The sequence below is a fragment of the Maylandia zebra genome, linkage group LG7 (assembly GCF_041146795.1).
Source record: "Maylandia zebra isolate NMK-2024a linkage group LG7, Mzebra_GT3a, whole genome shotgun sequence".
NCBI classification, from domain to species: domain Eukaryota; kingdom Metazoa; phylum Chordata; class Actinopteri; order Cichliformes; family Cichlidae; genus Maylandia; species Maylandia zebra.
In genome coordinates, this window is record NC_135173.1 from 35,727,765 (window position 1) to 35,746,072 (window position 18,308).

Sequence of the window (18,308 nt, forward strand, 5' to 3'; positions counted from 1 at the left end):
GATTTACACACCAGCTTTCATCATATGAGAAAAAAAATATATATATATGGATGCACAAACAAAACAACACAAAAAACATGAAATTAAAAGGAATCAGTATTAAGCACAGAGAGAGAGAACAGCAGTGTAGCCTACAGGTACATGTGTGGTCGATTGCAGCTGTGCTGCAGAGGAAGACTTGCGTCTGTTGTTTCCAATGTGATGATCCTCAGAGCCACAGATGTGACAGACTGGAGAAAAATGCTGCTGTAGCAACTACGAAGCAAGACCGGCAGTTTGTGTGGGAGTTTTAACTTTTATTCAAATGAAATGCACAGTTAAGACCTGAAGAATTCTGAATAGAAAGGTTCTCTTTGTCCAGCAATTATTGGCTGTTTCTGGTGACAGATTTTATCACCCTTGATCTGTACTGACTTTCAAGAGGCGTATCAATAACCCTAATTATAAACAAGATGCTCGATCTGTATCCTGACATCAGCATTTATATAAAAACCCTGCATCATTCAGCTAAAAAAAGAGTACAGCCCGCCATCTCGTTATTCAGCAGCCTCTTTTTGTCACATTTTCTCACACCTCTTCAATCTGAAATGGACAAATTAACAGCAGCAACAAGTTGATGGCCCTGTCCAGACTGCAGGCGGGAGTGTAAAAACAAAGACACACACACACACACACACACACACAAAAAGGCAGAGAGAGAGAGAGAGAGAAAGAAAATTGACGCATTCTGCAGCTCACATTAAAACCAACTACCTAAATTCGCCCACACTCTCGCTTTCTCTCTCCTCTCTTCAGTTTTTCTCTGCGAGTGTGCACATGTGTGGGCGGGAAAGGAGTGCGCAGGAGTTGAAAATGTCAGAACTCGCTAAGCCTTACCTTAAAATAGCCCGTTTTTGCAAATAGCTGATATTTTCCATGGGCAGTTATCAAGGAGCCGTAGCTGGAGCCTCTCTGAGAAGGTGGAAAGGGATAGTGAGAAGAAAAAAATGTCAGTTAGTGTGCGTAGATTAAAGCAAAGAGGATTAAATCATGTTCACTTTAAGACTGTGCTTCTACTTCACTGCAATGTAGATTTCTAAAATGGTTCAACTACCCAAAAACATGCCCCACTTCTCTGCGTAACATGAAACCATCGTTCACTTATATTTGAGAAAATAAAGTGCTTTCAGATTCCAGCTCGAGTCATTTTGCAAATGTCTGCAGAGCACACCGAATGAATAAAAATCAAGTGGGCACACTGCATGCATACAGCCAGCACAGTCAACTGCACATTTGTATAGAATGCAAATATTGGCATCACACAGCACCCTGGAAAATACTCTAATTTGGAAAATTTCTGTGTTTTCCACACACACACACACACACACACACACACACACACACACACACACACACACACACACACACACACACACACACACACACACACACACACCCCAGGAAATGGACAAAAAAGCAATAATGAAAAAGGTGTGTACATGTGCTTTTCATGAACACTTGCACGTGTGGGATGAAACACAACCCGAAGGAGATGCATTAACACTCAGACAACAGAACCCGATACTAAGAACGTAATGACGTATTATGTATATAGGAGTGGGGGCCAGGCGAAGGCTTATTTTAACAATCATTTAATATGCCACTGCAAACCCAGCTACCATCAATAAACCACCAGCTTTCAGGAATGTGTAAACTCACAAAGGATTTGGACTCTCTTGGGGCAGCAGCTTTTGCTTTTTCTAACAAAACCCACAAACTGCTTTTTAATACGCAGCACACAGTGTGTAAACAGGAGGGAAGCTCTGAACTTGAAGCATTTTGAATCCTGGAGGGTCCAATTTTACCACAGTGACATGTCCAGACTGATAATCAGGCCTGTATGAATGAAATATACCAACCAAGCATGCAAAAATAACCTGCCAGATGAGCAACTTTTTTACCAATTAACATCCACCAGGTTACAATTAACGAGGGGCAGGGCTGGGTTTTGTTTTAGCTACGTGCTAAATAGGTAGATTTTCAGAACTACTTCACATTAACCAAACTCAAATCATAGACGAGTGCAGAGGTTGCCAAATGGTGTGACAAGATAAGTCCAGGCATGCTTTGGGGTTTTTTACGGTAAGCATATATTATTATTGCAGCATATGACTGCATAAAAAATTTAGGGTTCCCTAAAACTGTTTTAGGGACGATGTTGAATTATGAAAGTGTGACACATCAAAATATCTGGCATCACGTTAATGCAAGTGCAAAGAACATAGCACCTAAAAATGTAACCAAAAGAAGAACTGGCGATCAGCAGGCCTCACTCTGACAGCTCATCAGTCAGGAGACACTAACTGAGAAATTCTTATTGACTTAATTGACTCGAGTGTTGGATCTAAACCACAGGCATTAAGACTGTTTTTAACTGTGTGAAGCTGTTTGATAGCGGGATAGACAGAAGGTGTAGGTGGAAGGTTATATTGGGGTGCTAGTTGCAGATGTTGCAAATGGGCAAAAGTACCCCCATCAACCATTACAGTCAAAAGAAGCATTGAAAACCACGTTGAAAGCCACTGTGCTGGTGGATGTTAAGAGGAAACTGTGATGGGATAAAATAAAAGACTGTATATAAAAAGCTTGCTGAATCTACTGTGATCGGTGGTTTGATGACTGAAGTGACCACATTTGGATGGTATGGTGGAGTGCTAAGTTATTAGCCACATTAGCAATCTTCATTACCAAGGCCCATCAACAGTCTAGGGATGTTATTTAGTGATAACATATCAAATAAAAGGGCATAATTGCACTCAAAACTTCTGTTAGTACAATTAAAAACACAGTAACCCATGCTGTTTGTTAGAAAAACTTGATAAAAAGCTGCAAAAGTTTCCAACATGGTCATCATTTCCAGTTTAGTTACTTGAATTTGGTTACAGGTGACACCACCTGTAACCAAAGCTGCCACAACCCTAACTTTAAATTTTGTTTTAACTTTACAAGATTGAGACAGAAAAAGGTCAAATTCTTTTACTCTAGTCATAAAGGGGAAAATTGGCTGAAGAGACCAAACTCAAAGCTGTAAACATGATTATTTTTGCTGTAAACTTGGATATTCTAACTAGAGATGGCACGATACCACTTTTTTATGTCCGATACCGATACCGATATCATAAATTTGGATATCTGCCGATACCGATATGAATCCGATATAGTGTTTTTTAATCAACAAAACTGTTTTTTAAATATCTTGCTGCATTTTGTATAAGTTCATACTCAAGTTTAAAACAACAACTACACTAAAGCTATTCTGTTATACCTGTATGCAAAAAAAATGTTTCATAGTTCAGCAATACTGATCAATCTAATAAACTTAAACCTACACCATCCTCCCTATTCTGGTATTTTAAAGAGAACTTAGCATAAATATTAAGCAACCTAACTAATAGGGTTCCAACTCCCAGCAACAACAAAAATAAATAAATAAAAAATAGGGAACCACCCCTCACGCGCCACCTCATGATGCTTAATCGACGTAATCAACCTTAATTTGATGCAGTGTGAAAAAAATGCACAGAAATCAATTATTTTTCAAGAAATATTAAATAGATTCAACATCTTTCTTCAACAAAATTGCAGACTGCACAGATGGTACCTTCCCAAAGGAAAAAGTACTATAGCTTACTAGGGTATATATATTAGACTTAATAGTTACTATATACAGTAATGGACTTCTATACATTTTGCATCAAATTAAAACTTTGGCTGTCAGATAATTATTTATTAAAAGCTAGACATTTTAAATGAGAATAAGAAAGAAAAGTATGTCTTTGTGCCCCCTTTTCCCTGTTCATGCCCTATCGGCCCCCCTGGCTAAACTTTGCTAGATCCGCCCCTGCACAGTTACCAGCGTCAGCTACGTAGAAAAAGATCCTCGAGTAGAAAGAAATATTAAATACATTCTAACAACAGCTTATCAAGCTTAAACGTGCTGCTGTTGTTCAGCCGCTGGTTTCCTCTTTCTGGTGCAAAGTGGGCCAAAAGCAAACTAGAGAGACGGACTCGGGACAGAAAAGCCGATCAGCTGATCCTTAATTAAGCAGTTTCATGATTGAAGTAGCAGCAAGAAGAGGCAGTTGCTCCATATATCGTTTGTTAAGCTTAACGCAGGAATGCTTTACAAACATTCAGAGATGGACTTACACACTTGCTTTACTTCTCTCGGGGATAACTTTGTCGGAGATGAAATGCCGGGTTGCTAGCGAAGCTCCAAATGCTATCCAGAGCACAGGTCCTGCATGCCACAGCCGCTCTATCACGTGAGGCATACTGCTCAGACGTGCATACGTTCTGAGGTGAGTTACGGCGTGTTGCAAGTTTTGTGAGGTGCTTTCGTGATATTTAATGGATCGGATTACATTTTTTATTTTTCTCCGATATCCGATCCAGTAATTTAGGTCAGTATCGGACCGATACCGATACGTAATATCGGATCGGTCCATCTCTAATTCTAACATGAGCGTCTATAAGGATTAGCTCTGTTTTGGAGCTACCCTCAAGTGGACATTTGAGGAACTGTAGTTTTTGGTTCTTTCACATTGACTTCAATGAACATATTCCTACAAAGCTTCTTGACAAAGTAGCAGAGAGGATACAAAGCCGGGCAAATGCATGCTATGATCAAGACTAAGAAGCAGGAGAGGACTACTTATATACATGAGGGTAATTAAGAAGAGTAGAAACAGATGGGTAACAAGACACTGCTGATTTCAATCAAAACAATAAGACAGCAGGAGGAAGTAAAACCAGGCACAAAACTCAGCAGACATTTAATGGCCAAACAGAGTAAGCAAGACTAACTAGGCAAATAAATAAACTTAGTGGGAAAGACACAGGAGAATGAGACAGGAAGCACTGAGGGAACAAATGAACTAATACAAACTGGAACCAGGAACCCAAGACTGTAAAGACTATGAAAATATATGAAAAACTAATAAAAAAAAACAAAACAAGAGTTAATTAGAATAAAACTCCAAAATACACAGAAACCGTGAGAACAGAATAGGGACCAGGGCACAGACAACAATTTTCTAGGCCTCACAGATTGCAGCCTGATATAAAGTGATAAAAAGCTCACAATTATGAAGATTTTAAAGTTTAATGGCTGCTAGCTCTCATATGAGATCGTGTGGGTGTCATTTCAACATTTTGCATCATTTTCTGCACATAAATCTTGTGATCTACCTGTGAGAGGGTGAGCCGACTGCCAGCACGCTTGTGGTATTTATTTGGGCTCTCGAACTGAAGGTCCTCCCACCGAATCCTCCACAGCATTCCTGCCAGTTCCTTCTCCAGCTTCAGTTTCCTGCAGAAAGTAAAAAAGCAGGTGGTGAAATCGACAAGGTCACGGCAGCACAAACAACAGGAGAACTAGACTGGTTTGGGGTTGATGCAAAGGCCATGAGGTGATGTTTTCACCACAAAGCTACACCAGCTGGAACTAAAGCAATGATTAAAAGTCCTTCGGAGCCAAGGTGGTCTGCAGGAGAATTATAAGTTATTAAGCAAGCTGGATTTAATCTCGCAAGTCACCTTAAAACAAAATGCAAATTAACTCCATTTGTTACGTTTGATCTCTGTCTTTCCTGTTGGTATTTCCTGAGATAGCGGTCTCAGATGTGATTACAGAATGCCTCACATACAGCATTTACGTGAAGTTATGTACATTTGGTGATGCATTTAGGCCTGTGTTTATTTTTATTAGATTTTAACTTTACTGGCTCATATGCTCTACTTATTGATGCTTGGCAGTGAGGCACTATTTTAGGGGAAGTATCTTGACTCTGCTGAACAAAGGGCTCTTTCTTCCAAGCAAAATACAGAAACATGGAACATTTGACAGTAAGCACCCAAACTGCTATTTAGTGAAATCAACTGAGCATGAAGTTAGTGTAAATATAAGTTCAAAAAATGATTTCTTTAAAAGGATTGTCACACTGCACATTGTCCTTAGTTTTCCTTTGGGTCACTTTTTATGATGCCTTCTGTCTCGTGGGCCTTTCAGTTACTTCCTGTTCTATTTTGAACGTTATTCCCTCGTCTAGCTTACTTTTTTCTTAACTTCCTGTCTCTGTTCTTTTCCCACCATTGTTTTTGTCTAATTAAGCTTACTTTTGCATTTTATTTCCCTGAACTGTGTTTGTTCTTGCAGTGCACTCATTAGGGAAAACAAATTTCCGAGTGGAAAAATTCACACAAACCAGAGTAAGAGCAAGAGGAAATCTTGGGTTGCTGAGTTGATGACAGATAAATGTACATATTTGCATAATCATAAGAAATTTTAGATTAATGTTAAAAATTCATGTATTGCATAGAAATGTTTTGCTTATGTTTGATAATAAGAGTACAATAGAACAAAAGAGTACATGAATGCAGGGTTCGCACCGTTCCTCTTTTTTTGTCATTTGGTCAAGTTGTCAACTTTTTGTCTTATGTATTTCTCACATTTGGGTTTCCTAATAACCTTGTTGAACTTTTATTATATTTCCTTGTTACAGCCACCTTCCTACTGCACCTTTCACATTAATCTTGGCAACATTTATGTTACTTTAAATTTTGGAAAGTCCCCTTTCCCTCTCTGTCTCACAACCCTCATGCTTAACCAGGCTATTTTAGCAGCTAAAATCACCGCATTACATTTAAAACAGGAATGCTTCACTTGATAGCTAATAAAAAATAAAATAATTTATTTGTGTCTGTCATTCCTTAAACAGTTTAAATTATGTTTAAGTAAAAAGGAGTTAACCTAATATGTCTGAGTTTGTTGAGCTATCTTCATAGTTACTTTGGTCATTAAGTATCTGCCTCGAGGCGTCAGCCACACAACCTTTTGCTTCTCTAGGTGCGTTAGCCATTGTTCACTGCAAAACTACATAAAAAATATTTCCAGGTTCAGAAAAGATCCCAGATAACTTGCAGTTATCTTTGCCACACTGATGGCAAACTATGAAAAGTTTGGTAGGTAAATAACAAATTCATGGTGGGAAATATTTTTCAATTAAGGTCTAGAAACCTGTCTGTACTTCCTGATAACCAACAGTCATTAGGCAAAAATCTATATTCCCCAACCAGTTGCCAAGTGGTTGCTGAAGGTAAAGTCGGTTGCAGTCCTTGCAATTAGTTTTATAGCTAGCAGATTATCTAGGCCTGTTCGACTGATAGTGTTGAGAGTGTCACAATAGTACATATATATATATACAGCAGTCACTTGAAGGTTAATCATCAATCAATGTCGACTATATCTTCTACTTCAAGTAATGGTACAGTGCTTTGCAAATTTCTTGGACCACCTTTAGAAATCTGTCAAAAGCCTGCTTAAAACAAAAAATTACTTAATTCGCTGAACTGAATCTTTATACCCAAATTTGATCCGGCACACTTGACTTCTCTGACAAGTCAGAAAATAAACAAGCATAACATTAAACCACTAAAACTATGTTTTCTGTTCAGGAATGCAAGTAAATAATTGTAATTTGGCATCTTAATCAAAAGTTAATGTGTTTTACTAATCTGTTTCTGATTTTTTTTGTGAACCAGTAAAGTTTAAAATCATTGATAAAAACATCTTTCAGAATTTAAAATATGCTGATTAAACAGCTCGCACATACTGGTGGATTAACCATTACAGGAAAAAAAGAATTAATTTTTTTTAGTTACCAATACTGTTAATTTAGGGCAGCTATGTCATAAACCAACCATTATATTGGTTGGTAGAATCCACTTCACTCTTTTATTTTTTTTACTCCCTGAATTTCAAGCCATAACTGTACTTTAGTACTACTACTGTTTCCAACTCAGTTTTTTTAAAAGAACTATAAAAGTTAAGGTCTCCTAATGTTACTCTTCAGACCAGTTAAACACACTAGGGTTAAGAGCTTTAGACTAAATGCAACTTACAGTATTTTACAGTTGTTTTGGCTCAGCGTGAAAAATCTTTTAATTAATTTATGCCTTATTCAACTGAAGTAATGGTAATGTTTAACCGAGCATCGTAATGTTGCAGTTCACCGAAGGGGGTTATCATAGAGTACACTGAAATCATGACTTCTGGCATTTAAAACAGTAAAAGCCTCACACAGTAAGCCACGATGTATACCACAGAGCTCAGTGAGACATTATGAAGTGGAAACAGCATTTGTGGTGATTACCAATCATCTTAAATTGTTGCTCACCTGGGTAAAGTTAAAATAATGGCACGGTCTGTCCAGGCTTCCCAGTAATAATCATTTAAAGTGCATTAGCTACTAAATCATACCGACCAAGCTTTAGTGTCCTGCCTTTTGTGGTTCATAATAGGAGTGTGGCAAATCAGCCCGTCTCTTTGAATTGCCAGTTTTGGATACTGAATTGCTGTGATAAAGCTAAAGCAACTGAAAAACAGGGTCAAGTGTTCAGTGAAGAAGATACAATCACTGAGCATCATCCAGAAAGGTATTTTATGTATGCAATAAATATGTGGTGATTTCTTCTTTCCCTCGTGTCCTGTAGTCTTGGCTATCGGCTAAAACAGAGCTTGAGCCAATTCTTTTATTTATTTAAACACTGATTAAAGATGTATTTGACACAAATAAGAGCTGCAGCCTACTTAACTGACTGCCTATTTCTTGCAAATGACTTGATCCAAATACTGAAATCCTGCAGGGTTTTTCCTGGCTGAGAATAGGCGAGCGCCCCTGGAAGCACAATCAATCTGTGTACAGTAAAGGCAATGAGTTTGTGTCATCTTAAAATGTCTCAAATCTATGTTTTCAGGTTATTTTTTTTAAAAAAAGAGTGTCCAGTCTGTTTGACTACATGAAATTTTCAAAAGAAATCCTCTGTCAGAAATGCTATAAACATCTCTATGCATGTAGAAAAAGACTCTGTCCTGGTGCAGAAATGCACTATAAATTAAAGCTTAAATAGAGAAATAAATCCTAAAATTACTTCTCTGTTGTTCTGTCTCTGATTTGTCAAAGCACTATAAATTATGTATTGATCTATTAATAACAATATTGATACAATATTTTGATATACTTCTACTACGAGTATACAAAGGCAGACAGGCAAACAGATTACTAAAAGAGTCGATTAAACAGAGAGCCAAACATGAAAGTCACATGAGAAACATACAATTAAAAAGTATGATTTAATTTTAAAACAGTGAAAAACTAAAATTAGACAAAACAGCTGCAAGCTGATAACCATATAACGAGATGTAAAGTCATCACATACAAGCAGGTCTATAAAAATGAGTTTTAAGAAGGGATTTAAAGGAAGCCAGTGAATTTGCTAACCTTATCTCCTCAGCCAGGCTGTTCCAAAGCCGAGGGGGCCTGATAGCAAAAACACGGACACCTTTAGATTTAAGCCAACTGAGGATCTAAGGGCTGCAAAATAGTTCATAGGCGGGTCATCATTTATGCTCTGCAGCTTGAGGCCAGACCCATACGTGCTCTAAAAGTGATCAATAAAATCCTAAAATCAGTTCTAATACGAAGCGGAGACCCCGGAGAGAAGCAATGATTGAGATGATGTCATTTAAATGTTAGAACCAGTAAGAAGCTGATCTGCTGCTTTCTGAACCAGCTGGAGGTGAGACAGACTCTTGGTTTACGTCAGATAGGAGGGAGTTGAAACAGTCAAGCCAATTATTAAATTACTCCTGGATTAATAAGCAACAGATGGCCTGTTGTTGAAGCCTGTTGTCTTCCCCCCTTGGTTAACCTAAATTCTTGACTCCAACCAGTCTTCTTCTGTGGTGCCTAACATGACTCAAGTTTGTGCTACACATAACCAGAAAGCTTTCTTTTCATATATACTCAAGGAAAGATCATGCTTTGGGTTAAGAAACACCTTTCCAACCACATTGTTGCTTTCTGCTCTCAGAGTAGAAAGGTGCCATAAACAAGTCCATTTACTGTGTTCCATTTTATAAAGCCAGTCAGGCCAGCTTTAAAGACAAGTTTCTTTTATTTGAATAACAACCTCAATTATGAGAGTAGAGCACTTTAGGAAAGACTATCTAAAGGGACAACAAAGCAACATGATTGCTATCCAAAAGACAGGTTTAATGACCAAACCAAATGAAGGCTTTGTGCTACACTAGTCATCTTTGTACACCGTAAAATTTAATAAGCTGGCTTTCCTTAAAAAATAATGAAAATTCATTCACTTAAGAAATTCAAATTGTCCTGGCAACCACCTGTCACTGGGGAAAAATGATTAAATACCAACCAGCTGTAATTTGTTGTTGGTGATTTCTGGCAGTCAATTACTGGTGTAATTGGTTGCTGTACCAAAAACCACCTTGCGATTGCTTTGGCTAGCAGATAGCCATGGCTGCCAGTAGTTTGTTTTGAAGACAGTGACTTAATAATCATAATAATGGATTGCATTTATATAGCGCTTATATAGCGCTTTTCGTCCTCAATACCACTACTCATTCACACACTGGTGGAGGCAGCCACAGTTATAGCCACAGCTGGCCTGGGGCAGACTGACAGAGACGAGGCAGACATATCGCGCCATCGGCCCCTCTGGCCAACACCAGTAAGCGGTAGGTGAAGTGTCTTGCCCAAGGACACAACGACCGAGACTGTCCGAGCCGGGGCTCGAACCAGCAACCTTCCGATTACAAGACGAACACCCAACTCTTGAGCCACGATCGAAGATGCAGACAAGTCGGCATCTTCAAAACAAACTATCGCCGACCAAAGCAATCAAGGAGGTTTTTGAACCTAGCGACAGTTTGAGGGGTGAAACGCAGACGTTAAGATCAGCGATTGTCCAATCTGCCCCAACAGCCACGGCCACGCAAGTGATCGAGAGAGAAACTACAAAGGCATACAAATTTATCAATGAACCAGTCTATTCTGCCCACAAGCTGTGGGTCATGGCCGAAAAATCAAGCATTGTATTTAAAGCAGCCAGATAGTTTGGGCATCTGTCTAAGATTTGTCCTGGAAGCCTCCCAGGTGAGCTGTTCAACCCAAAGGAGATTCTAGGACAGACCTGGAACACACTGGAGAGATCTCAGCTGGCAGGTGAGAAGGAGGTCAAAGCGTCTCTGATTAGCTTTTAGAAGATGGATGGAGGGATGGAAACCTTGGTAAAAGCACTGAGCTTGTTTAGCTCTAATGAAGGAGCCTTTAAGATACATTGAACAGACTCCTGATAGACTGGGAGTGCCTAAAAGCTTTCCAGATGATGTTAGATTAGGATAAGAGTTGCGTTAGTTTAGGTTTTGTTATCCTTATTTCACACACATGTCAGCAGGTTGTTAAATGAAACATTTTTCGCTAATGATTGTGGTGTTTAAATTGGTGCAGAGAGGAATTTCCCAGATTGCACTTCCCATGATTTACTTCTGTCTCCTATTTCGTCCATTAAAGGTGGATGAATAAAAGCAGATATGTGAAGCAACTTCTCCACAATGGTAAACAACCACTAAATGTCTGCAAAGCCCAACCAGAGTAATGAATTCATCCATTTTCTAATCAGTGAACTTTGTGACAAGTTTCTGAGTGTTGCTTTTTTTCAGCACCACTCTGATAAACATGGCACCATGGAGAGGAAGAGGCACTCTAGCGACTCAGCACATCTGGGGGAAATCTCAGAGGAGCTGATGCTTCTTGACAATTCACGATTTACGACAACAATAAATTTAAAAAACGCAGGAACTTTTGTGCGTTTTTTTTTCTTTGCAAGGTGGCAGTGGATTCATTGGCAGACTGAAACACTTAGAAATGAAAAATGAGCAGAGCCCCACACATTCCAGCCCAATCTAAAAAGGTGTAAAACGTTTCCAGATGGCTTCAGGGAAATTATTGTAGCGTGTGCATATCATCATCTTTTAGTCTTTTCCCCCAGAATATCCCAGTTGGCTCCTGAAGTGGCTCATTATCATTTTTTTTTCCTTTGCGACTTTTTCACCAGAACAAATTGTGTTGCTGGAGAGTCCAAAAAGTAAATTCTGATGTTTGCTAGTATTTGGAGGACAGGAAACGCCATTAAAGTACCTCATCCACTACTAAAAAAGTACTTTTCTATTAAAAGAACCTTGTTTAGAGACCTCTGGCAGCCAGAGGGGCAAAATGTGAGGCTCCACACTGGGCCTATTGTTTGGTAAGTCCCATTTGTGAATACCTCCACAGGACCAGCCCCTTCATTAAAAACAACAGAGTCACTGCTGCTCTGCTCAACATCCCCTCATGCCCGCTGCTGCTGCTGCTGCACAGCAGCCTCCAAAATCAACGGCGAGCAGCTGACAGCACAGCTGTTTAAATCTAAGGCACTCCAGGGTGAAGTTTGAGAGAAAAATGTGGCAAAGTTATATATCTACATCTGAGCCATTAACAAGTAAGCTGGTCTGATTTCTGAGCCTTAGATGTTATAGATCATGTTTTACTGTCTTGTGCGGGGACAAAATTAAATTGAAGGCTGAATTTGGTTTGCTGCATGGATTTCATCAAAAAGCAATACAAAGAAACATATCATTCAATATACAAGTCTCTTTTTATTAAACTGCATAGACATCAGTTTACGTCTATGTATATGTCAGAACAGAGATCTATTGCCAAAAGATTTCTTAAAACAAATTAATTTTATTCAACATTTTCTGCCCTGTGAACTAGATTTAGATCCACCCCCAAATTAGGATATTAAAAAAAATAGTTAAATGTATTAAAAATAAAGATGTAAGCAGCAGTAAATATATATCATCTTTTAAAATTATATTTTTTCTTTTTATATATATATATCTTCTTATTAAAAATATAAAAAATTAAATACTAATTTCTCACTGGGTAAATCACTTCTCAATAGCTACTGATAGTGGCATAAACTCCAAAATGTTTTTAACATTTTAGTGGTGTTTCTGTAGGTCAAGCACTAAAAGCAAAATGGAGGCCCCTCTGCAGGTGGTTGGTCTTTAAAATGGCCACAAACAACTCTGCTGTCCGCCTCTCTGTCCATCAGCAAAGCCCCAGTAGTGTCTGCAAAAACAGGAAGTCATCTGTTAGCTTTATATGAGACAGAGCCAACGATGAATAAGCTCCAAGTCATGGTGTGCTTTAAAAAAGGATAACTTATTAACCAGGGCTCCAGATATAACACTGTCATTTATGTACAGAGATTGAGTCTTAATATAGTTTGAGAGCACAAAGTTCAAAACTGTAGGTCAGGAACAAAAATACATCACAAAGTTTCCCATCACAGAAATAGATATTTGTTGTCCCTAAATCCAAGAAAAGAAACTTACCATCCAAGAATCCAGGAAAACTAGTTAGCTAGTTGGGAAATCACAGTGTGTTTGTGGATTTGGGCGCTGGAAAAAACAGAGACGATCAAGTTAATTTTATTCAGAAATGAGTGTAGGCTCTGCATCTAATTATCTGCACATTAATAATTAATGGGCATGATCAACTCAGATTCAGGTTTAGTGGATTTACCTCAGGCAGACAGCCGCTCCTCCGTCTTTCTTCCACCATTCGTCTGATCAAAATCCATTCTGATTGGCTGGTGATTAACACTTGTTTGTGTTAATAGTCAGTATTAGAAAACGGATCAGATTACCGGTGTGATTTATTAGTTTGATTTGTTAATCCTCCATAAAATCAGTGCATTTATCAGGGAGAATATCCTTAACTGCCTAAGTAAAGACACCTCTGAAGATGTGAGCAAAGAGGGAAGAGCAGAAGAATTTTCTTTCATTACATGCAGATAACACCCATGATATTAACCAGCCTATGGAAATCTTTCCAGTCACTTTATTTCTCGGGGCATGCATGATTTACTTCTTGAGTAATTAAATGAGGCTTAATGTTACAACATAAACCATGTAGACTGTGCCACTTGGGACAGAGCAACAATTTCATTTGAATTGTTTACACAGCTGAATGCCGAGCACAAAGTTAGAACCATCAGAAAAGCAGCAGGCAATTACTTTTTCCCTTAAATATACAACTAAAAGAAAGTGCTCAGGGGCAGCAGTAACAATTAAACACTGACGCTTATTTAAACAGCTAATCGCATAATGTTCTGTTTATTTTTAACTTCAAACTGCAGTAGCATCTATATAGGGTGCACAGTCTCTAGGATTTCTTTTGTCTTTTGCTTCTAAAAACATTTAGTGAATATGCTTTCTATACCAGTGCTTCTTATCATTTTTTTTCATCTACTCCACAGATGTACTCAAAACACTTTTCTCTACCCCCAGACAGCTTTCATGTTCATGTGACAAACAACTAACTGTGTAAAATTACTACATTAACAGTTCATCGACTGCTTTTAGCTACTTCTCCATTTAGCAGCTATTAATTCCTATTACAGTTTATGTTTATTTAACAATATAACTTGTGCTGTCAGAGATAAACGTTTACATATCGTTTAGCGATCTTTCAAGTGCTAATCTATATTTTTAGTTAACAGTTTGACCTTTCTTTTAGCAAAAATAACTTTAGCTAGCTACTATTTCAATCCTAAATTCATTAGGTTTGCTAATAATTTATTTTGAACAGTAAGCTAACATTTCAATTTAAACTATACCTATTTTATTAAGCTATTTCATTGGTTTAGCCATACTATTAGCTAATAATTCTATCTGTTAGCCATGTTTTTAGCTATCTCCTGTAATTGTCAGTCACTACAAAAGTAGCTATAGTTTTACTCAACTGTGGGCTTTTACTTCTGTTAAATTCAAGTGTTTTCATATAATTTCTTTACAAAGTTAACCATTTATCTGTATTTCATATTAATCCATAAAGTTCTATAAAAATTTAATTCATTTATCCATAGCCCAGTATTAGTTAATAACTTTAAAAATATTATCACTTTATACTAACAGTTCCAACATTTAGTCACAATTTTACATAGCGTTCAACCATTTACTTATTTGTATTTTTTTCAGCACTGTTTTCTTTATTTATGTATTTCTTTTGGCTTCTGTTCTGCTCGTCTGTTTCTTTCAGTCAGCTGTTGATTTTTATTCTCAAACTTGTTCAGGTTAATTCAGTTCTTTAAATAATTCTAATAATTGTGACAATCTGTCCTTGTACACCTTGGAAGTACTGTTTAAAGGCAGTAGTTTTTAATATCGAGGTCCCTGAGGGGATTGAAAAAACATAAAACATTTCTCAGTGTCAGTCCTGCCAATTTTATTTATTTATATTGTAAACAACATGAAATATTAATTTAGGCTTTCGTGGTGCTGTACATAAAAGAATTCTGGCTTATTTTTGCTTCTTTTGAATATTATTTTGCAGGGCTTTTATAATCCACTTGTAATCCTTTGAGAGAGGCACAATGATCAGCTCAAGTGATGTTTTCCACTTGACATCACCAGTGTGTGAATTATTAAAATAAGCGGCATTTTTCCTGACTTCAGCGCAAAGAAAATAAACTTAACAAACACACTAATGATCATTAAGTGAGAGTGGCAGTAAGCGTTGTTTCGAGCCAGTATATGAGCTCACTTGGCAGCTTAAACACACTTCACCACCGCTTTAATGCCGTCACCTGCTGAGCAGTTGCTGTAGCAACAGTGCGTAAATACCAAACTACCACCTAAAGCAGCACAATCCATAAATCCTGCTTCAAACACGAGCCTGCCTCTTGCTCTTTCTCTCAATCTTTTTTTTTTCTTTTTGTCCACATTTCTGCTGTTTGAGCTAAAAGCACCACAGAGAGGAAGCGTCAGCTTGATGCGATCAAACTCACCTGTAAATGAGGAAACTGGAGATCCCAAAAATGATGAGAGCTAAGCCAGAACCCACAGCTACAATACCCAGAACTGGCAGATGACCTGAAAACAGGAGGAAAAACAAGGAATTCACACTCTCATATGTTCAGCAGATGTCCACAATCATATCTTTGAAAATTAAGGAAAAACGCACAGATGTGACTTCCTGAAGTACAGCTGTGGTGCTTTAGAAATCTGTCACCCCACAAACACACAGCCACACTCCCAACGCACAATTAAAACCTAACAACGATTAATAACACCTGCTGGAAGTCGGTCAGTAAAGTAGCAGCGGCGGGTTTTATTCAGTTTCAGCTTCTCTGTTGTTACTGAAATTAACAACAGGTGCACTAGAGGGGCAACAAGGAGACAACCCCCAAAACAATAATCTTCATCTTGTCTGACTGTTTTTTCACTAGTTTTGCATTTGGCTAGGGTCAGTTCCACTATGGGTAGCACAAGGAGATACCTGGACTCTGCAGAAGTTGCACAGGCAGTCCAACTCCTCTAGGTTCGCACATTAATACGTGCCATTACCAGAAGTTTCGCGAGTCTTCCAGCACAGTCTGAAGAGCCTGGAGGAGATTCCAGGAGACGGGCAGTTACTTTATTAGAGCTGGATGCGCCTGTAGAAGGTAGTTAACCCATCAGCAGGACTGATATCTGCTCATTTGTGCAACAGGAACAAGATGAACACTGCCGAGCTACAAGAGCTGCATGACCGGTTTGGCACTGGGTCAGTGATGGTCTGGGAGGCTTATCCATGGAGGGACAGACAGACAAAAGCCAGGGTTCAGCATATCAGGAGGAAATCCTCAGACTCATTGTCAGCCCCTACATTGGTTCACGGTTCCTGGGCTCATGGTCAGGCATGCAGACCACATACCATTTTTTTTTTCACTTTTACTTGGGTGTGTTTTTTAATTCAGCTCTCTGTAGGTTGATCATTTTCATTTCCATCAAACAATGTGGCATCCTTTCATTCCTCACACATTACCCCGTATGTATTGCAATTTCTAAAATAAAAACAAATAATACATTCGTTTTAAAAGGCCTCTGTTTTGTCTCTTTTGAATAACTACTATTGCTCATTAATAAGACTGAAGTATTTCTATTATCCGATTACTCAATTAATTAATACAATTAATTAATAAAATTGAATACTTGATTACAAATATAATTTATACCTGCAGCCCTGATCCTAACAGGAGTAGTAGAGATGACATTGCTCTTCTAAGGATCTTTGCTATTTCTTCTTGTAAAATGCGCACTGGTCACCCATTGCTCCAACCAACCACCACATGTAAATTCTCAGCTTTATGCAAAAAAACCAAACAATTTATGCTTCAGTATCCCAGGCAAGACTTGCTTATAAGGGCAGTGGGAACGGGTTCCAAATCTGACGATTTCTCCATGAAAACAACACCACGCCATGAAGCACAGCTTGTAATGTCACTGTTGTTCTCGCTTTGCATTTCAACAGTTCAACAGAGAAAAAACAAAACCCATGAGCAGTCTGGTTACTTTTTATTTGTTTCGTTTTCTGATGTGTGTCAGAATACTGCAATTATCAAACTTGTGATTGTACTCTGTTTTCTCTGGCCAATTAATGACAGGCTTCAAACGCTTATAATCATCTCAATTATCTAATTCACTCCAAGCTGAAGTTGTGAAACTCTTAAGTGTTGATATGCTTCTCCAAATTTCTCAGCATTCATCATCATTGGTGTTGAAAGTGAGCCTCCATTCATTATCCTGTCTTCACACCACAATACATTTTAATTGCAGTGTGGTTTTCCTTCTCTGTTTATCATCCCTGATAGAAAAAAAACCCCAAAAAGTGTCACTGCTCAACAAAGACAACTTCCTGCGCTCATATTTCACCGCCTGTCACTCAAGTAAATGCTCCACTTCACCCATTTACTTTATAGACACAAAGAGCTGGGAAGGAACTGAAGAAAAACAAGGCATTTATCACGGTAGCTTTATTTAAAATAGGAACAGCGCATTAGTGCCCTGTAATATCCACCTGATTATCAATTCCATTCTAACCAAGGTCATGAAAAAATATGCTATTAAGCTATTATACTGTGTGTGAACTTTTTATAATTCTTGTCATGAAATTAGTGTCCATTAGAAAGCCTTGTGCTGCTCGTTTGTGACAGGTATAATCACCTGTAGGTAGGTAGAAAGGGGTAAGTGTCTTATTACATTATGACGGGTCATACCATCATTACAGGAGGGGTCATCAGTCGAAAAGACGCAGGGGGGGTTGTCCAGTGGTGGGCCACCACTGGGCCAGTGGATCTTCTCTGTCTGGGACCAAATGATGTCTTTGGTGGTTCCATTGTAATATGCAACAACCTGCAAATACAGAGGGAAAAAGTCTTAATTTAAATATGCTCAGATACAGCACCAAATGTTTCTTCTCTTTAGCCTCAAAGTGGTGGATTTAAATTTTAATTAGTCCAATACTTTGGACTAATATTAAAAAAAATGTGATAATCATAGTGACAATGATGAGTCAGGTGAATACAGGCCAGAG

General features: G+C 38.3%; 1 protein-coding gene across 1 annotated transcript in view; it reads right to left on the minus strand.

Annotated features, from left to right (window-relative positions):
- Window positions 1-18,308, minus strand: part of npr2 (natriuretic peptide receptor 2) — a 93,218-nt gene that overhangs the window by 46,079 nt on the left and 28,831 nt on the right. Inside the window, exons 6-9 of the mRNA XM_024803215.2 lie at window positions 17,992-18,127; window positions 15,742-15,826; window positions 5,230-5,350; window positions 877-951 (exon numbers count right to left, since the gene is read on the minus strand). Coding sequence (XP_024658983.1) covers window positions 877-951; window positions 5,230-5,350; window positions 15,742-15,826; window positions 17,992-18,127 — 417 coding nt within the window. The remainder of the gene's footprint in view (window positions 1-876; window positions 952-5,229; window positions 5,351-15,741; window positions 15,827-17,991; window positions 18,128-18,308) is intronic.